Here is a 26,745-nt window from a genome sequence, read left to right as displayed (position 1 = left end):
CCCCGCCGCCTCCAAAGCGAGGACCGAGCGGCTTGGCGCTCAGGTCTCGCTGCTCTTTCCCCCCCGGCTCCGAAGCGAGGACCGAGCGGCTTGGCACTCGAGCCTCACTGCTCTCTTCCCCCCCCAAGCGGCGGCGGCGAGGGAGTTTGCAGAGCGTCCCTTGCACATGTGTAGGGGACGCTCTGTCACTTTTGGGGGGATTTAAGTATCCCCCCGATATTTTTTTCAGGTTTTTAGATTTTTGTGCACACCTGGGGACTGCCCCAAGTGTGCACAAGAATCTCCCTCCCCCCCAGGTGCCCCCGATGCACAGATTTAGGTATCCGCATGCAGGGGGTGCCTTTCACTATTAGATATATAGATAATGTCATTTTATTACTGATGGTAAAACCAGATGAGGGTACACATGATCCTATTTTGTTGTTTTTCCAAGGGTATCCATAATGGTAATTTTATGTTTTCCCCCTTGAGGCAAAGAGTAGCTTCAAGGATTATATTAGTTCAAGTTAATGAGCAAAGGGTTAACCCTCCCCTCTCTAGCACCACAACCCTAATCAAATTACTCCCCTCCATCCAATGGCTACCTTTAACTTTCCCCCTAGAATAATAAGTGTAGTGAATGTAGATGTTTGAGGGCAAATTCTCTTCCCATGGTAAATAGGTTGAAAGGTGTGATGATTTCTTAATCTACTGAGTGTTTTATATATATATTTAATAATCAATGTTGTTTTCCTTGTTGTCAGCACATCTATATATGTCAGATTATAAATCAAAGCAGGCAGATAACCTTTCTGGCCATTCATATATGGTGATTTGAAATGGAAGCAATATCAGTAGAGCATGCTTGTTTTTGACATGGAGGGTGAGATGCAGCCCAGTGTCTCAGTGAAAGTCATCTTCCAATCAGGACTAAGAAATTTGAATTTCTTTGCCAATAAGTAATGTGTACTTTTTCATTCTTGTAGAACATCCTCGAACAGATTCAGAGTGGGAAAACAGTTTTGCCTTGAAAATGTTTCTCTTCCAATTTGTCAACTTAAACAGTTCTATTTTCTACATTGCTTTTTTCCTTGGAAGGTAAGTTAATTTCAAATGAGTTAAGGAACTCTCAGAAAAATAAATAACAAAAACCATGATGAAACTTGTAGCCCTAGCAGATCTTGTGCTGGTATGCAAATTAACTATGTGCAGTTCCTTTGCACAGATAGCTAGCAGTGAGACCGTACAAAGTTTCATAGGTGAGATATTGGGTCTTAGAATGCCTGTCTTGACTCCTCATAGGTTTGAGGGGACCCAATATACGTGTATGATTCAGATTCACATGTATTTGCAAGACATGGAACTTCAGAACATGCCTCTGCAGTGAATACAGGGATGTCCTTCTTGAAAATGGCATGTGTAGTTAGGTTCTTATCCTTCTTGCTCTGTGGTTCCCATTAAAAGACTTTGCTTCAAATTGGCACTCGGATGAAAGTTTAGGGATTGTGATATACACATGAAGGTTTCCAGTTGCACAGGCTGCCCCATCAAGGAAGGGAGTAGCTCGATACATGTATCTCTTTGTGCGTGCAGATCTGTCCTCACCATTGAAGGGAACATGGAAGCTCAGCCGTGTTCATATCAAAGTTCTTGATTGTGTTCATTTCAAACAATGCACAGGAATTTTGAGTGTTTGCCTTCTCTGCTGAACTAAGACAGTGTCCAATATTCTCTGATTTTTACATCGACTTCAAAATTATCATATTTTATATAGCTGAACACATTGCCAAAAAATATCTTAATGAACATCTGAATTTTGTTAATGCCTCTCCCCACCCCAGTTGCTGGTTCACTTTGGTGTTTGTTTGTTTTTTAAATTATTCTACTTTTTTCTCACTCATCTGACCTCATTGTCATTTAATCTAATTGGCTGTGGAGACCTCCGTGATTTATTTTATGGGCTTTATGAAGTCTTCACATGTAGCATTGTTACTTCATGGACAAAAAATGTGGGTTGTCATAACCAATCAGATTAAACAGCAGTGAGGTCAAGGACAGTGAAAGCAAAGAATAAAAATAAAGTAGCACCCAGAAGATGCAGTAAAGAGAACAAAAAGACTATAACAAGTATCAAAATAATGAATTGCAAGAATCAAAAACCACTGATAACAGGAGGTGTTTTTGACAAGCAAATAGTTTCTATCCAGTGCCAGTGTTAACTCAAATAGTTCCCAGTAAGAAAGAAAAGAAAAATAAGTTTCACTTAGTTGTAAAAGACTAGCCCTGATTCCATACAGGTAGCCAAATCTGATCAAAAGGCCAGCCAGCAGTCTCACTGAGGCTTTTACAAACTCCCATGTTTGCAGAAAAATCACACTTCCATTGGAAAAAAAATAAAAAGTGAATATTGACATGCACATGTTACAAAACCAATGTATTGGAGTTTAAGTACTGATTTGATTTGCCATAGGGCCCAAAATGCCACTTGAGAATTGTGTCAGTGCAAAGCAGATGCTAGCAGCACCATAAATAGGAACTGAAAATGGTTCCATAAATGGGAACCATAAATGTAGGAACTGAAGCTGGCGTTGATATGATGGGATGCTGTGTTCTATGGCAAAGAGAAGGACTAAAGATTACTCCTTGTGATTCTTTATGGGTCCTCCTCTTGTTAAATATGGCCACTTATTCCAAATACAACTGACAAACAGAAATCTCATCTTCCCAGATTTGCTGGACGTCCCGGAAAATACAACAAACTTTTTAACAGATGGAGACTGGAAGAGGTAAACAACCCTACATGTCCTGCCAATGTGTTTTCTACATTCAATTTTTTTTATTATTAATCTGTGCTTCCATTGTCAAATAATTCTGTTTCTTGGATAATCAGCTTCTTATTTTTTCAAAGAACGATTAAAATAATTTTACATGGCATAAAAACAAGACTGGTGGATCTCATTGTTTACCCCTTTAGAGTGATCTTAAAATTATAGGAAACATAGTGTTAGAAGGGTCATCTAGTCCAACCCCCTGCACATGCAGGGAATTCACAGCTACCCCTCCCCTCCACTCCCTCAGTGATCCCTGCTTTGTGCCCAGAGGAAGGCAAAAAACATCCAGGGTCCCTGGATCAATCTGGCCTGGAGGAAAATTCCTTCCTGACCCCAAAGTGACCCCAAAAGAATTAAACAGCTTAATGATAAACAATGCTTTGTAAATGTGTACACTGTAATGCTTAAGAACATATGAACATAAAAGAAGCCAATGTTGGATCAGGCCAAAGGCCCATCCAGTCCAACACTCTGTGTCACACAGTGGCCAGAAATACTAGTGCCATCAGGAGGTCCACCAGTGTGGCCAGGACATTAGAAACCCTCCCACTGTTGACCCCCCCCCAAGCACCAAGATGACAGAGAATCACTTGCCCCAGAGTCCCTATCTATACCTTGTGGCTAATAGCCACTGATGGACTTCTGCTCCATATGCTTATCTAATTCCCTCTTGAAGCCGTCCATGCTTGTAGCCGCCACCACCTCCTGTGGCAGTGAATTCCATGTGTTAATCACTCTCTGGGTGAAGAAGTACTTCCTTTTATCCGTTCTAACCCGACCGCTCAGCAATTTCATGGAGTGCCCAGGAGTTCTTGTATTGTGAGAGAGGGGGGAAAGTACCTCTTTCTCTACCTGCTCTATCCCATGCATAATCTTATAAATCTCAATCATGTCACCCCTCAGTCGTCATTTCTCCAAGCTAAAGAGCCCTAAGCACTTTAACCTTTCCTCATAGGGAAAGTGTTCCAACCCTTTTATCATTCGAGTTGCCCTTTTCTGCACTTTTTCCAAAGCTATAATATCCTTTTTAAGGTGTGGTGACCAGAACTGCACACAGTATTCCAAATGAGGTCTCACCATTGATTTATATAGGGGCATTATGATATTGGCTGATCTGTTTACAATACCCTTCCTAATAATCCCCAGCATAGCATTGGCCTTCTTTATTGCAGTCACACACTGTCTCAACATTTTCAGTGAGTTATCTTCACAATCCTCACTGGTTTTCACCACCCTGAACAACTTCGTATCATCCGCAAATTTAGCCACTTCACTGCTTACTCCCAACTCCAAATTATTAATGAATAAGTTAAAAGGCAGTGGACCAAGTACTGATCCCTGCGGTACCCCACTGCTTACCACCCTCCACTGAGAGAATTGCCCATTTATACTCACTCTCTGTTTTCTATTAATTAGCCAGTTTTTGATCCATAAAAGGACTTGTCCTTTTATCCCATGATTTTTGAGCTTACTTAGGAGCCTTTGATGAGGAACTTTATCAAAAGCTTTCTGGAAGTCAAGGTAAACAGTATCTATTAGATCCCCCTTGTCCACATGTTTGTTCACCCCCTCAAAAAACACTAACAGGTTAGTGAGACAAGATCTTCCCTTACAGAACCCATGCTGAGTCTGCCTCAATAGGTTTTGTTCATCTATGTGCCTACTAATTCTTTCCTTAATAATGGTTTCCACCAATTTACCTGGTATCTACATCATACTGACTGGCCTGCAATTTCCCGGATCTCCTCTGGAACCCTTTTTAAAGATGGGAGTGACATTAGCTACCTTCCAGTCCTCAGGAATGGAGGCAGATTTTAAGGAAAGATTACATATTTTTGTAAGGAGATCCACAAGTTCACATTTGAGTGTATGCCATCTTGGCCTGGTGATTTATCAGTTTTTAAGTTGTCTATCAGTTTTAGGACATCCTCTCTCGTCACCTCAATCTGACTCAGGTCTTTCAACACCCCTCCTGAAATCAGCGGTTCTGGAGTGGGCAAGCACTTCTCATCTTCCACAGTGAAGACAGAGGCAAAAAATGCATTTAACTTCTCAGCCATTTCCCTATCATCCTTCAGTACTACTTTTACCCCTTGGTCATCCAAGGGCCCCACTGCCTCCCTGGCTGGTTTCCTGCTTCTAATGTATTTGAAGAAAGTTTTATTGTTGGTTTTTACGTTTTTTTACGTTCTTCCTTTAGTGTCATCCTAGTGGCTGCTTAATAGACCTCTGCCTGCAAATGGGTGTTATCATGGTTTTAAAGCAAATGTGGAACAACTTCATGGAACTTGGCTATCCGTAAGTACAATCATTCTCGGCTTTTTCTAAAAAATGTAATGTCACTGTGATTAGAGCTGTAAGCATGTCAAATTGCTGGCTTGATCATTTATTCTGCTGGGACCAGAATAATATTAAAACCACCTTGACTGTCCAAACAAAAGCAATCATCCATCCTTTCCTCTATGGGCAGCCCTCAGAAAAAATGATAGTTATTGGAAGAGATCCATATAAGCCTTGATGGAGACCTTTTTCACCGGTAGCCAAGGATTACACTTGATCTTGTACACTATAGTGCACAGTCAGTACCATTAGTACCAATGAAACATAGTACCATTTTCAGACATCTTAAATAGCTAAAGAAGTCATTGCAAGGATATAAAAATGATCAAATGGTATAAAATGCAAGGGTATAAAAATGATCAAAAATTCATTCGGCAGGGAGGGTGGGATATAAATTGAATGAATGAATGAATGAATGAATAGCACTGCCTGCAGTGATGAAATTTCCTACCTATAGAAACCTTGCTCACAAATAGGTTTGTCAGCTCTGAGTTGAGAAATACTTGGAGATTTGGGGGGGTGTAGCCTGGGGAGAGCAGGGTTTAGGGAGAGGAGGGACCCCTGAACAGTATCATGCCATAGATTCCACCCTTCAAAGCAGTCATTTTCTCCAGGGGATCTGATCTTGTTCATTTGGAGATCAATTGTAATAGCAGAAGATCTCCAGGTGCCACCTGAAGGTTGGCAACCCTACTCACCAGGAATGAAAACAATCCAAGTGGGCCTAGTGGAATGGTGCTGACTAAAGAGACCAATGAGTGGTGGAGTTACTGCAAGGAATAACATAGCTTTTATGCTTTGTCTTTCTAATACAGGTTGCTACAAAACTGGTGGTCACGACGCAAGATCAAGAAAGGAGGGCAGTTATTGGAGCATAAATTTTCTCTACCTCAGTGGGAAAAAGATTGGAATCTACAGCCAATGAATCTTCATGGTCTGATGGATGAGTACTTAGAGATGGGTGAGTATGCTCAAGGAGCTAGCCTTTCTGTTTCTAATAGAAGCTGATGGTTGTGTTTACTACCACTGTTCCCTTGTTTTTCTTGAGGGAGTGTCCTTAACTGATCATATGACCTGTTTTCTAGTTTTACAGTTTGGCTTTACTACCATCTTTGTAGCTGCTTTTCCACTGGCTCCTCTTCTGGCATTGCTCAACAACATTATAGAAATTAGACTTGATGCTTATAAGTTTGTTACACAGTGGAGGCGGCCAATGCCTGCAAGAGCGACGGATATAGGTGAGACAAAACATGGTCACTTTAGCTGCTCTTTTTACCAAGTAATTGTGCCAAATATTAGAGTTGTTCAGAAATGTTTTTAACTTCATGTTGCAGTGCATATTTACATCACAGAATGTAATCCATTGTGTTTTCACAACTATTTATTTTATAAATATTTATTAAAAGGGAAGAACAAAGTTTGGGTCCAGTGGCGCCCTTAAGTCCAGCAAAGTTTTATTCAGTGTGTAAGCTTTCATGTGCACACACACTTCTTCAGATACAATGAAAAAGAATTTCCTCAACCATTACATATAGGTAGAGAAAGGGTGGAGGGGGCAGTTTCGTTGCCAGGAAAGGCTAGTTAGAGTCAAGATGCGTAGGTAACTGGGTGATTATAGCTGAGATTGGATTAAAGCAGTTGGTAAAAACCGTGAATAGCAGTAAATTAGCAAGCAAATACAAGAGTTAACAAAGGGATGTGAGAAGTTCAGTTACTTATGCATCTTGACTCTAACTAGCCCTTCCTGGCAACTAAACCCCCCCCCCCCTCCCCCCCCCCCCATATGTAATGGTTGAGGATGTCTTGTTTCACCGTATCTGAAGAAATGTGCGTGCTCATGAAAGCTTATACCTTGAATAAAACTTTGTTGGTTTTAAAGGTGCCATTGGACTCAGACTTTCTTCTGCTGCTTCAGACCAACACGGCTACCCACCTGAATCTATAAAAAAGGAAGTTAATGCATGTATAGGTTGTGATGCTGGAACACCGTTGCTTTCTGCAAATATAATGAACAAGGCTCTTTTTGTAGAAAAACCCCAGCAGGAACTCATTCACATAATAGGCCACACCCAACAGCAGAAACTCATTAGCATATTAGGCCACACCCATGACATCACAGCTCATTAGAATATTAGGCCACACCCCCATGTTACCAGAAGTGTGGTCATCCAGTCACACCCACTTTTTGCTTCTTATTCTGTTTGCGTTGTTTGTTGTCAAACCAGTTTTGACAAAATCAATAAAAACATTTTTTAAGTTTCCAATTTCATACTTTAATAATTAATATTATATTTATTTTAAAAGTAACATTAACAGTAACATAAACACATCTCAATAAACGTATCTCTGATTTTCTCTCTCAAACAGAAAAACACAAATCACAAAGCATTTTCAAAAATCATGTTAATTGTGATGTTGAAATTTAACTATCTTTAATGTTTCCATTTCAGGCACATCAGAATCTCATTTTATGTGCCTTTTCTTTAGCAAATTTTGTCACCTATTCCTTCAGGTCAAACGCTGAAAGAACTTGTCACTGACCCAAGGTCACACCAGCAGCTGCATGTGGAGGCGTGGGGAATCAAACCCAGTTCTCCCAAATTAGAGTCCATGCTCCTAACCACTGCACCAAACTAGCTCTCAATTAAACTAATCAAAGTCCCCTCTGGCCTTTTATTACATCCATTTTCACAATTCGCACAAAAACAAAAATATTTGGTGGGGGGGAAAAGAGATAAGTTGCCTCACTAGCAAATCTAGTGAAGAAGAGGTGGAGGAGGAGGAGGAGGAGGAGAAGATTGGATTTATACCCCGCAGTTCACTTGGAGTCTCATAGTGACTTACAAACTCCTTTCCCTTCCCTTCCCCACAACACACACCTTGTGAGGTAGGTGGGGCTGAGAGAGCTCTGAGAGAACTGTCCTTGAGACAGAGAACAGCTCAGACGCCAGCCAGAACACCATTCCGGTGCATTTCGCCCCCAAAATAGCCCTGATAATAAGGTGGGAAAATGATGTTTTAAATGTCAGAAGATCCTTGGATTGAAAGTCCGTGAGGTTAGGACTCTGTGTCTAGGAGATACTAGTTGACTCAGTTCTTATGACATTGCTTGAAATCGGAGTAATTACATCCATTTACAGTTGGTGTAGTTAAGAAATGGCATTTTTAAGTCTGTCTTGGAACACAATTAAAAGCTTCTTTGGGTGTGGATTGAAAACTGTGTAAAGAGAACAAATTTGTAGTAATTGCTGTATCTGGATTCATTTATTATTCTTTTCTCCTAGGAATTTGGTATGGAATACTTGAAGGAATAGGAGTCCTGGCTGTAATCACCAATGCTTTTGTTATCGCCATTACTTCTGACTATATCCCACGATTTGTTTATGCCTACAAATACGGCCCTTGTGTTGATCAAGGATACAGGCAGGAAAAGTAATTACTCTATTTTCCAGATATATTTTTAGCTGATGCACTAACTGTTGTATTTTGGTAGATGTTTGTCAGCATAATACACTCTTATACATCTTGCACATTGTTATTATTGTTACATTGGCTCAAAGGCTACTATATCAGAGGCCAAGCAAAATACGCTCCAAAATGTGGTCTGCTATCTAATCTGTACATATGGAAACATCTCATTAAAATAAAATGAAGATGCCCTTTTCACTCTCTCACCCACACTAGAGCATTTGACTGAGAACGGGGATTAGGCAATTTAAAAATGTAATTAAAGAAATAAATGCTACAGCTCGAAAGTTTATAAACCTCAGTATCTTAGTACCAAAACTTACATGACATTTACATTACCATGAATAAATGTCATAGTATTTTTCAGAAGTCTGATAGCAGCTGTGTGCGGATTGAGTAAGTAGGAAGTTCACAGGGAGTACACAGTACATAGGGAGAGGAGAATCCTTCCCCTCCTGATCCCTCCTGATGAGGCTGTTGTTAGCCTTAAAAGGGAAATAAACACTTGCTGTCAGGATGCTTCCCTCCCCATAATAAAAGTTCAGGTGAGACCATTTCAATTGGCACAGCTGACTACAGTGGAGAAGATGAATCCCTTTTCCTCACACACTATGGCCCTGACCCTGATCAGGGTTCTCATAGCTACAGTTTAAAAAATACAGAGAAGGTGCTGCATCAGCTGTATCAGCATCACCTCTGCTTTTCCTTTTAGTGGCACCCAAACAGTGTGGGGGGGGGGACAGCAAAATAAGGTCCGTATCAGTCCCTTTGTATACAGCTGAACTACATATCGAAAATAAGGTTCAGATTCTGAAAACTGAAGACTTATGTAATGTCCTTCCATATGTAGTTCTAGTGTGTTGTACTATCATTAATACATTATTTCCTCACCTCTAGCAGGGATGACCAAAGGTATTGCTTTGCTGATAAATGTGTAGTTCTACTAATAATATCAGATCAACAAAGAATGTCCTTCTTTCTAACTGGGCCAGAGAAGAGCAGATCAAGAGGGGGACCTATTCAGGATGGGCACGAATCAGCTCACAAACGAAAGTTCATGCCGAATTTTGGCTGGTTCATGGTTCACAAAGCAATGTTCGTGTAAAGGTGACCCCACAAACATTCCATGAACTTTCACGCTATTCATGGTGTTTCGTGAATGGATACATTTCCAGACAGACTGTCTCTGCTCAATTAAAATGTTTACAAAACTTCAAAGCAATGGGGGGGCAGAATTCTCCAATTCTCCATCATCAACAGAAGCCCTCCAAAGCTTTAACAGGCACTGTTGGCTGCCAATAACATAGTTCCCATTCTGCTCTATGCCTCTCCTCTGTTGGCTGTTGGCAGACCAAGAAGCAGGGAACTTGTTCAAAGCTGACTATATTCATATATTCCTGATTGTGAACACCTCCCCCCTGCTGAGGTTTGGGTATTAGGTGGACTCAGGGCTCTGAGTCACCCCATCTCTCTGCTCACACCAAGCAGAGGGGCTTAGCTACTGGGTGCCTCATCTGAGGAACCACATTTTATACCTCCTGATTGTGAACTTCCCTCCCCTGCTGGGGTTTGGGAGTGTTAGATGGACTTAGGATTGTGGGCCACCCCATCTCTCTGTTAATGCCAAGTGGTGGGGTTTAGCTACTGAGTGCCTTGGCTGAGCACCCACATTTTATACCCTCCTGCTTGTGAACTCTCCTTCTGGGGTTTGGGTGTTAGGTGGACTCGGGGCTCATAGCCATGCAAGAGTGGTCAGGCCAGATGACAGCCTTGCATGGCCAGTACTCCAGAGGATCAGCATCAGCGGGCACAGGGGAATTGGCGAGGTACTCCCTCAACATCATCTCTGCCAAATCCTCTGCCATTGCATGTCTGATATCCACACCACTTCTGGCCTCTCAATTCACCACTGACAATCAGTAGTGGGGCTTCACCCTGGTTGCACTCTTTGAGGCAGAGGTGCTGCAATTCCTCTTCCTTCCCAGCCTCTTCAACCCACTGTTCCCTCTGGCCATGTTGGGTGGCCTGTAACCTCCACACTTCTTTGCAGAGCTCACACTTCCTTTGCAAGAGCTCTGCATTAAAGAGAATAATGCTGCCTTTTATTGGTGATCCACAGATACAGGCCAACTTGTGCTCCCCTTTCTTGCAGAGAAGATGTAACCTGGTGGTGATGCCCACCTTTAACCTCTCTGCCAAGGCCCTGACCCATGGGAAAATAGCCATCCCCTCGGGGCCCAGCTCCAATACGGAGGCCAGCACCCAATCGAGCCTTCAAATCATGGGGATAATTTGCCCCAGGCAGCCTGTATAGACAAAGAGCACATCAGTGGTGTCCTGGAAGGGCTTGAGGATGCACTCCATTTGGGAGAGGGTCAGCCAGTCATTGGAGCTGAAGCTGAGCTCCTCTTCCCCATGCAGGAGATGACATCCTGCACAATGCTCTTCTGCTCCACCAAACATGAAATCATGGCATAGGTGGAGTTCCTCATCCCCCCCCCCACCTCTCGTGCAACAGATGGGCAGACTTGATGCTGCACGAGAATTGGGTGGTCAGGCACCGGCAGGTCTCAAGCAAGAACTGCATCTTTAAGGGGAGCAGCATCCCAGGTGACCTTGACAGTGTTCCCCAGCCCCAGAGCATACTTCACCACCAGCTCTCCAGGCATGTGTGCCAGGCAAACGATGCCCTTGAGGCTCACACACTTCACCTCTGCCAGCATGTTGGCTCCAGTGTCCATGACATGTTGCTGCCACCAACCCACTCCCTCGGGCTACTCTGTATCACAGCAGCAATGTTTTGTGTCATGTGGTCTACATCCATCCCCTGCACAAGGAGCAAAACCATTTTGTAGCCTGGTGGCAGGACTGTCCCCTCCTGGAGTCTGGCTGTGCCCTGACAGTCCTGCAGACTGCTCCAGAGGTCTGCTGTGAAGTGCATGGTTCTGCCTAGTACTCTGGAGAGCTGAGCCTTGACCATCACCACTGTGCCCTCCGCAAGGGAGAAGGATGTCATAGTCCTCCCCTCCAAAGAGTGTTAGCAGTTGGTGGTGTCTCTTGGCAATGCTAACACCTGTTTTGCCTTTGTGGAAAGCCCCAGGAACAGCAGGGGGAGGAGGTTGTGAGACCCCTGGTGATGCCCTGCTTGGGCTAGGCTCCAGTGGGCTGGCAGGATGGGTTTGGTGCCCAGGGATGGGTGCCTGGGTATGCAGGGGATGGAGGAGTTCTTCCTCCCACAATGAGCACCCTGTGCACCCACTTTCATCCTCATGTCACATAGAGGTGTTCGCACTCAGGAAGGATGGGAGGGTATAAATGTGGGAGACTTTTTTGGGGGGGTTCCATAACTGGGACCCAAGAAATATAATCCACCCTCAACTTGGAGAGACTGTAGAGGAGTGGGCAGCAGGGTGAGGTTTCCCTGGGCATTTGGTGTGTGTAGCTTGCAGGGGTTCCATTCTATACACTTTTGAACCTGTGCCTGACATTTCCCCCAAAGAACTTTCCTGGCTTGACCTTAGTCCAGTTGGGTTTGTACTGCCACAGTGGCATCGATTCTTCTGGGCTTACAAAAATACCCCCACCCCACCACCGCCTTCAGTTTCTACTTCAGAAATTCTCTGGCTTGACCTTAGTCCTTTTGGGTTTGCAGTGCCACAGTGGCACTGGTTCTGCTGGGCACATTGCACTGGTTCTGCTGGGCTTGCAAAAATGCCCCCACCTTCAGTTTCTGCTGCAGAGATTCTCTGGGGAGGGGGTCTAACTCAGACCCCATAATCCAATCCTCACCAAACCTGGAGTGCAGGTAGAGGACAGTCAGCCAGAGGTCCCCTGCAAGTTTGGTGTCCCTGGCATGCCAAGAGGGCCGTTCTACTGTGTCACAATCCTCACAAATGGAATTGGTTTGTTTAGCATCAGTTAATCAGTTTGGTTTGCAAACAGGGCACACCACAAACCAAACCGCATTTTCCCAGTTTGTGTCCATCCCTAGTACCTATTGGTTGTTCTTCAGCCATGGAACTCTCTTCCTCTAATCATCTTCCAAAGGCTGCCAATGAACTTTTGGAATCATTTTTTATTTCCTTGCACAAGAAAAGCATGTGTGAAACAGAAGAAGTTGTGACAGTTAAAGTATTCAACTCATCCATGGACTTTAGTGTAATATTATATTTCACACCATAAAGAGTTGCAACTAATACTTTTGACTTCTATGGTGACAGATGAACTCTTATTCCACTCAGTGCTTCTGTAAAGTAGAACTGAAAGTTATTGCATTCATTAATTGCTGCCTGCAATATGAAATAATGATTTTTAAACTTACTACCCAAAATTTAAATGCATGTTATTTTAGTAAACCTGGTTTTACATTTAACTGTTAAGTAAAATAATGATTAATGTTTTGTGCTTTTTTTCCTGGGGGCTTTATTATTTAATATTACAGCTCCTCAAATGTCAATTAACAGTATGTTTTCTTATTCCTTGGCTGTGCAGTTACACATTTAATAGGTGGGTATGAAAGGGCTACTGCTAAACATATAAGAAGCTTTATGCTTTTCTGGTCCATCATCCATAGTTTTTTCTGGCCATAACCTTTTCCATGGTCAGTCTTGCCCTTTCCATTCAATAATATCTCTGAGTTTCTATCACAATAGGAAGAATAAGAAGAACTCAGTCATTATTTCATTGAATGCTGCTGTTAAAAAAAATAACACAGACCATGTTTTGCCTCAGTGCTGAATGAGAATGAATTTTCCTTGCATTCCCCCCCACTCAGCAGCTAACCTATCAGCAGAAGTAGATTGTTCCATGATTTTAAAACATGCTGTTTGCTGACAAACTAACTTAAGTTATATAAAAGTAGGACCACTTTAAAAAATATGTAATATGTACCACATAAAACATCACTTCTGCATTCTCCTCTCTGCAGTGATGCTGACCTGTGCTGTTCAAAATATTCCGCAGATGACATCTTTGAGCAAAATGCTCCATCCTTTATATTTACCTTCTTAAACATCTTTTTACTTGTGTTTTCAACACTCTGAATTGCTGCTCTGGTGCCATTTCCCCCCTTAGGTACCTCTTCTTTGTCCTGCAACTATGATCTGGTTCAATTTGGGATTGCATTGTGAATAGGATGATGCCATGCCATCCCATAGTCAATCAATACGGCTACCCAGCAATGCTATTGATACCATTTTTTTATTTACAAAATTTATATCAAGTCTTTGTGGCTTTACGAGGGCCACCAAGGCAACTAACAATTTATAGCATACAAAAAAAATGACATTATAAAACTACTAAAATTATCCCCCCCAACATAAATGATCAAAACAATTTTATGAAGAGTTAAAAGACAGAGTTAAAATACATACAAAACCTAAAAACACTGGAAGGAGAGATCACTGAGAGACTGCCAAATGTAGAGTAGAGAGTTCCTGAGTAGACAGTTCCAGAGCTTTCTTACCATGAGTGAGAAGACCCTACCCCAGGTAGCCACCCACCTGATCTCAGAAGGCAGGTAAACCCGAAGCAGGGTCTCCAAAGGTGACTGTAATGGCCAGGCATGTTCATCTTAGGTGGTCCTTCAGATATGTTGGTCGCAACATAGGGCTTTAAAGGTGATCACCATCACTTTGTATTGTGCCTAGAAACAAATTGGTAGTGAATATAGATAAGTCAAGACTAGAGTCGTATGGTCCCTACAACCCACTGCAGTCAACATCGTGGCCGCAGCATTCTGTACCAACTGAATTTTCTGAACACTTTTCAAGGGCAGCCTCATGCACGGTGCATTGCAGTAATTCTCAAGTTGCCCCCTGGTGTGCGGATACTTAAATCCGCACATCAGGGGGACCTGGGGGAGAGGGAGAGGTTTGTGCACACGTGGGGTGGTCCCCACGTGTGCACAAAAATCCTAAACCTGGAAAATAACATCGGGGGGATGTTTAAATCCCCCCGAAACTCACAGAGCGTCCCCTGCACATGCGCAGGGAACGCTCTGCGACCACCGCTGCCGCCGCTTGGAAGGTGAGCGGCGAGCCAGGAGGGGGGCCCTCGCTTCAGGGCCGGGGGAGAGAACGAGCAGCAAGGGCCGAGCGGCACGCCGCTCGGCACATGCTTCGGGGCCGGGGGGGAACGGTGAGGAGTCGGGGGGGAAGCCAAGGGGGAGGAAAGGCAAGGGGGGTGGAGGAGACAGGGGAACCAGTGGGATGGAGGGGTACTTACCTCCTCCTCCTGCTTCCTCTGCCTTTCCCCCCCCCGCGAGTATCACGGGCCCCGCCCCTTGTCTAATCTAGATGTGACCAGGGTATACAGCACAGGAGCCAGATCTTTTCTGCCTAGGAAAGACCACCACTGACTAATCAGTTGAATCTGGTAAAAGGCACTCTTCACCACAGCTGCCACCTACTTATCTAGCAGTTGGCCTGGGCCAAGAGTAGTCCCAGACTGTGGACCTATTCCTTCAAGGGGAGCATGATCCCGTCAAGAATGGGTGACACCTTAAATCCCAGGTCAAGGCTTTTGCTCACTTCTGTTTTGTCGGGTTTAAATTTCAATTTATTAGCCTGTATCCACTCCAAAACTGCTTCCAAGCACTGGTTAAGGGTTTCCACAGCTTCCCTAGAATCAACTGGAAATGCAAGATAGAACTGAGTGTCATCCGCATATTGGTGAGAGCCCAGCCCTAATTTCTGGATGACCTCCACCAACAATTTCATATCATGTCCTTATATATAAATGTGTTTTCGCACGGCAACATTCTATGCTTTCCAAAATCAGTTGGGTGCCTGAACTGCCCATCAGAAGGTGTACCTGAGTCCCACCCACAGAGCCAGCTCCCGCCAAAACTCCAATACCTCAGCAGCCAAGCAGCCATTTGCCTCGTCAGGAGAAGATCAGCGGAGGAGCAGTCGCAACCGTTTGCCTGCTGACCATTCTTCAGTCCTTGGGAGAGCCTTGCAGATGGCTGTGGTTCTTTGTTTAAAATGTTCCCCCATCAGGTTTAATTGAGCTGTAGTTCCAGAGAGGGGCCTGCAGGGGTATCACTCACTAGGTTGAATGGGGCTTCCTCATCTGTTGGCCTACAGTACCCAGCTGCCCCAAGCCCAAAAAGTGCGGGAAAACAGGGACTGTGCCAAGGCAGTCTTCATCCCTGGGAGCAGCAGAAATTCAGCCACTCCACAGTCAGCTGGTCTCAGGAATGAATGGAAGTTTCCCTGCCCACAGCCTCCAGAGGTAGAGAGTAGTGTGTGTAGGGAGGGTAGCCCAGGGAAGCAAGGAAAGGCCAGACCCTTGGGTTGCCAATTTTCCAGGGATCCCCCAAAGATTGGGGATTCCATCTCCAAATAGGGAGATTTGGCCAGTGACAATTCTGTGAGTGGTGGCAGTGAACTTAAGGAATGAGATACGCCCACGGGATGAGGGTGGGTGGCAAACATCTGAGTTGTAAACTGGAGCCCGTTTCGCCATGGTAGGCAACCAAGCTTGGTTCAGACAAAGGAAGGAAACCCTTTGCAGGCCTTTGTGAGGAACTCGTTGGAGCCAGTTCTGACTAGGGTTGCCAGCTCCAGTTAGGGAGATTCCTGGAGATTTTCTGGTAGAGTCCATGGAAGCCAGGCTTTGGGGAGGGGAGAGGCCTCAGCTGAACAGAATGCCATAAAGCCCACCTTCCAAAGCAGTTATTTTCTCTGGGGGGGTGGGAAGAGATCTGTTGTCTGGAGTTCAGTTGTGATTCCTGGTGATCTTCAGGCTCCTCCTGGAGGTTGGCTGCCTTAGGCATAGCAGTCAGTGCTTCAGGGCAGGGTCTGCTAGATCCAGGTTCTTGCTGTAGAAGCTGAGAGGATGATTTTGGATCAGTCACAGACTTTCAGCCTTACCTACCTCACAGGGTTGTTGTGCAAGTCAAAAGGAGGTGAGGAGAATGATGTAAACTGTTTTGGTCCCCATTGCAGAAAAAGACTATTTTTCCTCCTGGGAAAACATTGTTGCTGATCTCCAGGTGAGGGCTGGAGATCACTCAGAATTACAATTGCTCTTCAGGTGGCAGAGATCAGTTCCCCTGGAGAAAATGGTGGACTCTGTGGCAGTCAGGGCTTCAGAACATAGAAGAGGCTGCAGGTGTTTGTGTGGGGGGAAGGGAAAGCTGAAGAGTGAGGGGGAAATAAAGGTAGGTTGATGATTGGCTGGGAAGGAGATAGGGTTGCCAACTCCAGGTGGGAAATTCCTGGAGATTTGAGGGATGGAACCTGGAGAGGGTGAGGTTTGAGGAGGGGTGGGACCTCAGACAAGTACAATGCCACAGACCTCACCCTCCCAACCAGCCATTCCCTCCTGGGGAACCACTGTTTCCAATCTCAGGAGAGGGGTGGAAATCACTCAGAATTATAACTGATCTCCAGGAGGGAGGGGGGAGGAGATGGAAAGCTGACATCAGAGGGGCAGATAGTGGCAGGTTGATGGTTGACTGGGAAGGAGATAGGGTTGCCAACTCTAGGTTGGGAAATTCATGGAGATTTGAGGGGTGGAGCCTGAAGAGGGTGAGGTTTGAGGAGGGGTGGGACCTTAGGTACAATGCAATAGACTCCACCCTCCAAACCAGCCATTCCCTCCTGGGTAACAATTGTTGACAATCTCCAGGTGATCTCCAGAAAATGGGGGACTCTGTGTCATTATACTCTGCTGAGGTCAGATTGACACTGAGTGGCCAAAGCCTTAGCACTCTCCCAGAGCCTCTTTCTAGAGCTCAATGTATTTATTTCCACAACAGGCCTTATTCCTAGTAGATGATAAAGGGCATAGGGGACAAGATGGAACCTTGCAGAATCCCATAAGCCAAAGGCCAAGGGCCTGAATAGAAATCCCCCAGCACCACCTCCTGAAACCAGAACCACTGCAGAATGGTGCCTTCCATTCCCAGTTCAGATAGGAAGCCCAGAAAGATACCATGATCAATGGTACTGAAAGCTGCTGAGAGGTCCAGGAGAATCAACAGAGTCGCATTCCCTCTGTCCATCTCCCAGGCCTAAACCCAGATTGGAAGAAGTCTACCTCTAAACAATTTGCCTCATCCAGGAAAGCTTGGAATTGTCCAGCCACCACCCATTCAGCTCAGAGTGGAGGAAATGCTTCCTTCCTCCACTCCAAATTGGTCCCATGATAGCTCTGTGTTAGACTTCATGAAGCCAATTCAAAAAGTATTGTCCACAGTCTGAGTAGGAACTGCGGAGGGAGTCATACTGGAAACACTAACATCTTTGTTTACAACTCTTCCCTGAGAAATCATCAAATTTGGGCTGTATTTCACAGGAGGCAAAAAACTAAAATCTTTGTTTCCCTCCCCTTTGTCAGTTTTAGCTCAGCCCTGCCACTGAGTAAACACTTCTGTCAGAGATAAGCAACCTGTTTGGGATACGTCCAGGACACTGTTCACTGATTTATCATTTTATCACAGACAAACAGAATCTTCCCAGTGGACTGAGAAGTTTTCATTTGTTAAACATTAATTAAATAATCCATATACAAGGTGATCATATGAAACCACCCATACAATAAATGTGAATGAACACGTTATTCTGCTTTAGAAATTATTTTGATTCCCTGGGGATTTTTAAAATATCCTCTGGATGTCTGGTTTGTTGAGGTGGTGTCTGTATGTCACTGTATATGGAATGGAATTGAGCTGAAGCTGGACTGAATTGCAAACAATTTTTCCCTTGAAAAGACCCTCCCTCCTTTTTCAATGATGTTTCAGGAAGACCTTGAAATATATTCTCAAGAGTAGATGAAACAAACCCGTCCTTCGCTCTCCCAGTTTTAGCATACTGTGATATAACAATGGAACTGCCACAACACACAGTTGCAAAGCAGGGGGCATGAATCCAGCTATACATGATAATTTGTATTGGCTATATACATCAGAATACACATTCAACCATTTATACCATTGTGACTTGCTCCTGGGCAACATCAGGATAGCATCATGAGGGCAACATTAAGGAACATAGGAAGGGCCCTGCTGAATCAGAGCAGGGTCCACTTAGACCAGCATCCTGCTTTACACACTGACCAATCAGTTGATGAAGAATAAGAGTTGGCCCTTTACTACCTGAAGGAGTCTTGGAGTCACTTACAATCACCTTCCCTTCCTCTTCCCTCAACAGACACCCTGTGAGGTAGGCGGGGCTGAGAGAGCTGTGGCCCAAGGTCACCCAGCTGGCTTCATGTGGAAGAGTGGGGAACAGTGTTCCCTCTAACCTGAGTTAGTGTGAGCTATCTCACAGTTTGTTAGCCCCCAGCTCACAGATTTTTGCCTTAGCTCAGGACGGATGGCTCCAGAGCAAACTAATTTATGCAGTAGCCAAATTGCTGGCTCACAACTCTAATGCCAGGAGCTCGCAAAGTAGAATTTTTGCTCACAAGACTCCACAGCTTAGAGGGAGCATTGGTGGGGAATCAAACCCAGCTCCCCAGATGAGAGTTCTGCCACTCTCAGAGGTCATTTCGGGGGGGATCGCAGTTCCCCTGGGTGAAGTGCAGGGGGCGGGGCACACGACGAAGCCCCGCCCCTTCTTCTGGCCACCCCCTTCTTCCAGCCTCATTCTGTTGCAGAAGGAGGAAGAAGCAGGAGGGTAAGTTGGCGTCTTCCCCCTCTGCCTGGCCGAGGCCACTCCACGTGGCCTCCGCAAGGACTCCCAGCCCCATCCAGAAGCTTCCCTGAGGTAGCTGTGTTAGTCTGTTGCTGCAAAATAGTCCAAGAGTCCAAATAGCACCTTTAAGACTAACAAATAGCACCTTTAAGACTAACCTTTAAGACTAAGACTAACTGAGTGGTGGGTGTGGCCTTATGACACACTTCCAGTGATGGCAGGGGGTGTGGCCTTATGACACACTTCCGGTGATATCAGGGGTGTGTGGCCTCATGACACACTTCCGGTGATGTCAGGGGGTGTGGCATATGCTAATGAGTTATGCTAATGAGTTCCCCTAGCTCTTTTTCTATGAAACGACCCCTGGCCACTCTTAACCACTACACCAAACTGGAGGGTCAACAACAGGGCAGGGAGGCCAAGGCCTTCCCTTTATGTTGTCTTCTAGCACTCATATTCAGAGGTTTGTTCCATTGCACATCTCTTTACACTTACCTACATTGAATTTCACCATTGCCCACCCACCCAATTTGTGGAGGTCCTCGTGGAGTTCTTCACAGTTGGTTTGGTTTTCACCATCCTGACTAACTTAGGAGTCTTTGATGCAGTACGTGGTCAAAAACCATTTGAAAATCCGAGTACATAATGTCTATTGGGTCACCATTATCTACATGTTTGTTCACTTTCTCAAAGAACTCCAAAAGGCTGGTGAGGCAGGACTACCCTTTGCAGAAGCCATGCTGATTTTCACTTAGCAGGCTGTGTTCCTAATAATTCTATCTTTGATTACAGATTCTTCTAATTTGCCTTGGACAGATGTTAGGCTAACTGGCCTGTAGTTTCCTGGATCCCCTCTGGACCCTTTAAAAAAATTGGTGTAGCATTTACACCATTCAGTGTAAGATTTACAATATTGTTTGTTTGCCCTCACTGTTTCTATATAGCCAAATTTTAGTGGTTCTGTGGCCCTCAGAAATCATTTATTTATTTGTGTATTTATTTATTGTCTGCCTTTCTCACTGAGACTCAAGGCAGATTACACATGTAAATTGTAAATTAATGCAATCAATAGGATGAGCCATAATAGGACTGGGTTTACAGAAATCGGAAACAAAGCATATGGTAACATGCTGTGTTAAGCAATGCAGAAAATATATTGCTTTTGAAAAACAATGCAGTGAGGATATGATACTACATATGGGGAACAGATAATACATAATATACACAGCAGTACAGTCCACATTTCCAGTCCCTTTATAAAAGAACTTTCCTAAACCATTCCATTTACCTTTATAAAAACGCCCGACTGAGCAATTCTGTTTTACATAGTTTGCAAAAGGACAGAAGTGTGGGAGTCTTCCTGATCTCCACAGGCAGGCCATTCCACAAGGTGGGGGCCACAACAGATCATTCATGTATATGGGCAGTTGTTGATCTTGCCCATTTGCAGGTTGGCACCCCCACAAGGCTCTGCTCGGTTGAGCGAAACATGTAATAGCAGAACATATTGTCATATTGTTTGCTAAAGCCTGATTGCCTTAAAAAGGACACCAAAGCAGTGGCAGATAAGGAGAACAATGACTACAAACAGGTATAAAAACAAGCATGAAACAAGAAGAAAGTAGGAGTATTTCTGGGGTGCTTTTTACGATCTTATTCCCTTGAAGGTCTAGGACTGCAACCATTTGCTATGATTGTTTCAGCCTTCACATAGTAGGTCAGATCTTCCTCGCAGTCTCTGCAAACATCGAAGGGTAAAGTGGCAGGAGCATCTGATCTATGCCATGATATTCACTACAAATGCAAAATCATCAATCATGAGAAGACTCTGGGGCCTGTAGGATTCTAAAGATGCCTAGTGCATCATGGCAGGATGGCAGATCCAATCCAGATAAAAATAGAAATTAGTGAGTCCCTCTAATTTCTGTGGATGTTCTTGTACAGAATCCTACATTCTGTGTCAAATGTCAGGTGTTTCAGCACCTGGGAATGCAGATGTGATTCTCTTTCCTGGAGAAGCATCCAACATTAAAAACATTTAAAATAAAATAAATCTCTCCTTATATATAAAAGAGTTTTCGTGTGACTCTCTCCTGAACATTCGACATGCTTCCACAGCCTTTGGGCCCCTGATCTGTCAGTCAGGAGGGGGGGCTAATCCCCTGGCCACATTCCCTCCCTCCATCGCCTCAGTCCAACCCACACACCCACTGGGCAGCATCTCGCCCTCAGTCTGTGGGGAGCCGCCGGGCAGGATGAATGCTCCAGCGGCTGGATGCGTCAAAGCCCCAGGCCAATCCTTTTGGTGTCTCAGCATTCATCGCTGACTGAGGCCAACTCCAGGTAGCTGGATGCCCTGCCATCGGGTGGGGTCCACTGGCCTGATGGCGGTGGAGGCAGTCTGCGGGATGATGCCACCTGCCCAGACAGGGAGGCAGTGGCAGCCTGTTCCTTTGCCCCTCCACCCTGCAGTCTGCGGAGGGGGGAGAAACCAGGGACCGGAGGTCAGTCTTCCTGCTACCATGCCTGTCATTGCTGTGCAAGGCCCAATGCACCCCGCCACCCACCCTGCGGTCGCACGGGGGCCAGTGACCCTCTGGCCCACAGAGCACTCAAGGCGGTCCTGATGCTGCTTGTGCCAGCCAGCCAGGGAGACAGTGCAAGCCCGTTCCATTGTCCCCTTGAGCCTGGGGTCTCACCAGGGGGCTCATAGTGGGGGCCTGGCCCTCATTCTCCTCACGGGTGACATGCGGCCCAACTGCCATGCCAGGCAGAGGGCCCTCATGCTGACACTGCTTCTCCCACCACACTGGCCATTGGTGTCCCACAGGCTATGTGCATGGCTGCCCTGCAACCCGGTGGCTGCCGCCATGCCACCCGGGCAGCCAGTGGTGGAGCCAGCCTAGACGCCATCCGTGCCCACCCAGGGACACCATGGCAGCCCATGCCACCGCACCGGGGTCTCTGCGGCGTGTCCAGGGCAGGGGCGCACAGAGGTCTCACGTCCTTCTAGGGCTCGGTGTATTGGTCCTACGACGAGTCTTGTTCCTAGTATATACAGTAATTCAATAAAAATATATAAACAGTCATAACACTAAAAACCGAGAAGGAGGCCAATAACAGTTACTGGGAATCAAAAAAGTATTTCCCCACTGGCAGAAGACAAACAGCCATAACCAGGAAGGCACTTCTCTGCACAGTAATGAAGATATTTACTTAGCTATGGCTTGGATTTTTTAGAGATAAATTCTACATGTATACTTTTTTCAAAGCATAAATTTCATTTTAAACTTTCAAGGCGTTGTGTATTTTTGTAACACAAATTCTGTTATCCTACTTGCAGAGTAAAGAATGTTTTGCCTTCATCATCCACTGAAAATATGACAGGCATGCCATAAAAAATCATGGGCATGCATTGGTTATGGCAAGGAGCACGAATGACATATGCATTGTATATGCTTTGCATGCACTACTCATAACAAATTCATTCTTCAACAGAAAATATTTACTAGACTTTATCTTTTTAGATGTTTGAAGGGATATGTCAACAGTAGTTTATCAGTATTTGATCTGAGTGAGCTTGGCATGGGATATTCAGGATACTGCAGGTATGTACTTAATGACAAATTGCTGGCTGCTTGAGTTGCATTTAGATTGCTTTGATCAATGCAATGGATAGCATTATTTATCTAATAATCCCAATAATGGGATCTTGCGCACAAAAGCACATGCTACAACAAATCTGTTATTTTTAAGATCTTTTCATTCTTGTTGTCACTGACTAGTATGGCTATTAGTCTACTCAAAGCTATGAATGCTAATGGGATGTTGAAAATGCCAACTCCCTGCAATGCACACAATCATGTTTAGATTTATTTATATTTTATACATTATTTTCATTTCATTAATTTATTTACTTGAGGTCAGGTTAATGTAGAAGAGATTGGTTGTGGGGTCATTAAATAAATTGTTAAAATGTGCCTCCCTAACTATGGGGGAAATTTAAGAACTTGGTGAGCAGGCATTTTTAAGGCAATTGGAAACTACCCACCAAAATGTTATCTGTTTGCTGAGACTCTCAGCAACATGGACCAGATTCATAATCTGGAAGACTGTTTATAAGATGTGGGTCATTTATATTATGTTTGGGGAAGTATTTTGATGTTATAATATCACTGTAAGGTCCACTTATAAGGCATTTAATTTCATACCTCATATTGAAATGTATACAGCAACGATGTCTGACTGTATTGATTGTATATTTGAAAAATTCAATAAAATTTAATGGGGAAAAGTATATAAGATGTGGGTCAGTCCCTATAGAGACCTTTAGTCTTTATATAAAAGGCAAGAAAGAGGCTAGAACTGGAAAAATTTAAAATAGCAATAGGCCCTTGACCTCATTTTTTTTTCCTGCCAATGGCACTGTTTTTTGGAGAAGATGAAATAATTCTAGAGTGGACCAAAGGCACAGTGTAATAGACTGCAATATATACATCTGGTGAAAGAATACATTGTGGCAGTCTCTGGGGTCAGTAGATGGAACTGTCTTGTTTTTTCAGGGCCCCAGTAGATGGGCCATTGAGACAGGATAGACTCCTAGAGGCCATATTTTGGTTCCACCTCAATAGCTTGAGTTTAGGAACGGGTGTCGAAGAAAGAGGGGAAATAGAAAATGGGGAAGTTGACAATGGAGGAGAAAAGACTTTGATAAAAATTCAAAAAGACATATGATCGCTTTCTAAAATCTCACCAGTCTGAAAGGAGCCTATGTGATCTAAATAGGAGGAAGTAATGAGCATATAGTCAATAGGACTCCTAGCCTCTAGTCCTGAAGCAGACTATTTTGAAGATAGGTTGTTGGATTCATATCAATTTCTACCTCTCTCAGAACAACAGGATATGCTTGCTAAATGTAATTTACTCAAAGCAATGCCAGTAGTAATTAAACCTATTAAAATACAAGAAAATGTAATCATCAAAGATGAACAGTGCAGGAAGAAAAAAAATCACGACAGAATTAAAATCCTCATTAGAGGCTCAGTGGCTGAAAGCCTCTTGAGAAAGGTAAACTTTACTAACTCTCTGAAAGACTGCTGAATAGAAAACACTCCAGTCCTTCAGTGAAGTAATTACACAGCCTCAAATAAACTGCAGGATAGGCTCCAGTACTCATTACAGATTCCATCTCTTCCATAGGCACATAGAACAGATCATAAATGGTTGCATCAGGGTTCCTATAGGCCAAACACTATATATGGGTCTGAATCCAAGGTGTGATTGATTTCTACTTAGTTATTGCTCATTCACATTTGAACATTATTAATATTTACTATTGTGTTTTCTTATAACCCTAGACATTCTAAGATAAAATTGTTCATGAATTATTTGCCTTGATCACAAACATCCTTCATTTGATAGGTTTCCATACACAGGCTTCTGTTTCTTCAAAAAGAAGACCAAATACAGAATGCCAAGCCAAGCTTTTACCAAATGACTTTTTAATATATATATATTGTTACAGGTACAGAGATTATAGAGCACCTCCCTGGAGTTCAACACCTTATGAGTTTACCTTGCAGTTCTGGCATGTTCTAGCAGCTCGATTGGCCTTTATTATAGTATTTGAGGTTAGTTAATTTATGTATGAATTAAAATGGTTATAGTCTACCTTCCCCCTTGTCTTAAGGTGGCTTACAAACTCAAATTTAAAATATACAATAACACCCACAAATAATCACCTCCCTCTGCAAAGTCTGTGTTAAGTGCTCAGCAGGGGAGGTGGTGGATGCTCCTTCGCTGGACGTTTTCAAGCGGAGGCTGGACGACCATCTTTTGGGTATGTTGTAGGGTTATCTTTCGGCTATGCTCCTGCAGGGGGTTGGACTAGATGACTTGCAAGGTCCCTTCCAACGCTAACGTTCTATGATTCTATTTCCCCAGAATATAAAGTTTCCTTGGGATATGCACACAACATGATTTGGACAATGGCCACCAATAGCACTCTCTCATGGCATCATATTTTGTTACAGCCTCCTGTCCTCATTTACACAAATATGAATATATATGCATCTAATCAGGATTCCATGTTATGTACAGACAGAAATATTCATTAATATTAGAGGTATTAGTTTAATTTTATATTCCAAGAAACTGGCTCCAGGAAATGACTGAGAGGAAAATGTAGAATTCACTGCTGTCATTCGTAATGGAGAGGGCTAAGTGTCCAGCATTCTGGCCCTGAGGAAAATAGTGGAGACCTGGATTGACTGGAAGGGAAAGATTCAGTTCCCCTCCCCACAACCAACACCCTGTGAGGTAGGTGGGGCTGAGAGAGCTCTGGCAGAAACTGCTCTTTCAAGAACAGCTCTGACAGAACTATTTACTATTTGTAGATGCTTCCTTGCTTAGTTTGCCAGTTACTGAGTCAATAAAAGGTCTGAGACCATCTTACATAGTCAGTGAATAGATTTTTAAAGATCATAGCATAGCAATCTAAATAGTTTCATGTTGGTGGAAGCACTTAACATTATATTTGTTTTCTCTTTTTTTCCCCAGCATCTCGTTTTTGGAATAAAATCTTTCATTGCCTACTTAATACCAGACATGCCCAAAGATTTGTGTGACAGGATGAGGAGGGAGAAATATTTAGTTCAGGAAATGATGTATGAGGCGGAATTAGAGCATTTGCAGAGAGAACGGAAAAAGAATGGCAAACAGTATCACCACGAATGGCCTTAGATGATACTGAATAGCAGTCACAACTTTCACATCAGAATTGGCTCCTCTGAGTACAGGCTGAAGATGGGAATCTGGCACTGAGTCAATTTAAGCCTTGTATATCTGCTGCTACTGGGAAACAAATGATCAAGCTTTGCTGTGAACTGGAGAAATCATGGTAACCCCACAGAGAAGTCAAATGGCTATGCTGAAGATGGATTACTGAGGATTGAATGCTGGCTCAGCAGGATGGATTCACTCAGCAAAAGTATGATAAGATACAAAGAGCTTGTGAAAGGCATCTACAGCATAAGAGAAAACAAAATTGATCAAATGTAAAACTTTCATAAGGGCATGATTTCCTTTTTTAAAATGATGTTTATCCACTACTACTGCAGCTTTTAATTGTTCAAATGAATTTGTATAGCCAATGGAAAACATCTAGTGAAATTAATTGTTGCCTTTGTGGCCATAAATTGATGCTCTAACAGTCCTGCAGGCTTCCTGTTTTGTCAGGTTTGTCCTAGTCTCTTGCTGAGATTGTGGATGTGGCTCTGCCCTTTAAAAGGGATGTCAGCCTATTTGATATTTACTATGCAGTTTGATGTTTGCACATCACTTCTTGTTTGTCTTTAAAAGAAAATATATATATATATATATTTCTCTAAATACAAAGAACAAGCAGTTCTACTTAAGGGGGGCTCCAACGATCTTCCATACCTGGAAACTGGTTTCTGCATGCAGAAAAGCTCCCCCTCCCC

General features: G+C 43.8%; 1 protein-coding gene across 1 annotated transcript in view; it reads left to right on the top strand.

Moving 5' to 3' along the window:
• ANO3 (anoctamin 3) overlaps positions 1–26,005 on the top strand; it is a 113,305-nt gene extending 87,300 nt beyond the window's left edge. Inside the window, 9 exon segments of the mRNA XM_015429146.1 lie at positions 966–1,077; positions 2,708–2,765; positions 5,011–5,108; positions 5,966–6,111; positions 6,236–6,388; positions 8,435–8,582; positions 22,792–22,872; positions 24,789–24,894; positions 25,823–26,005. Coding sequence (XP_015284632.1) covers positions 966–1,077; positions 2,708–2,765; positions 5,011–5,108; positions 5,966–6,111; positions 6,236–6,388; positions 8,435–8,582; positions 22,792–22,872; positions 24,789–24,894; positions 25,823–26,005 — 1,085 coding nt within the window.
• The last annotated feature ends 740 nt before the right edge of the window (positions 26,006–26,745 follow it).

The sequence above is a fragment of the Gekko japonicus genome, unplaced genomic scaffold (genome assembly GCF_001447785.1).
Source record: "Gekko japonicus isolate JY-2015 unplaced genomic scaffold, Gekko_japonicus_V1.1 scaffold2381, whole genome shotgun sequence".
Classification (NCBI taxonomy): domain Eukaryota; kingdom Metazoa; phylum Chordata; class Lepidosauria; order Squamata; family Gekkonidae; genus Gekko; species Gekko japonicus.
The sequence above is the reverse complement of the archived record's forward strand: the minus strand, read 5'-3'. Positions and strand labels throughout refer to the sequence as shown.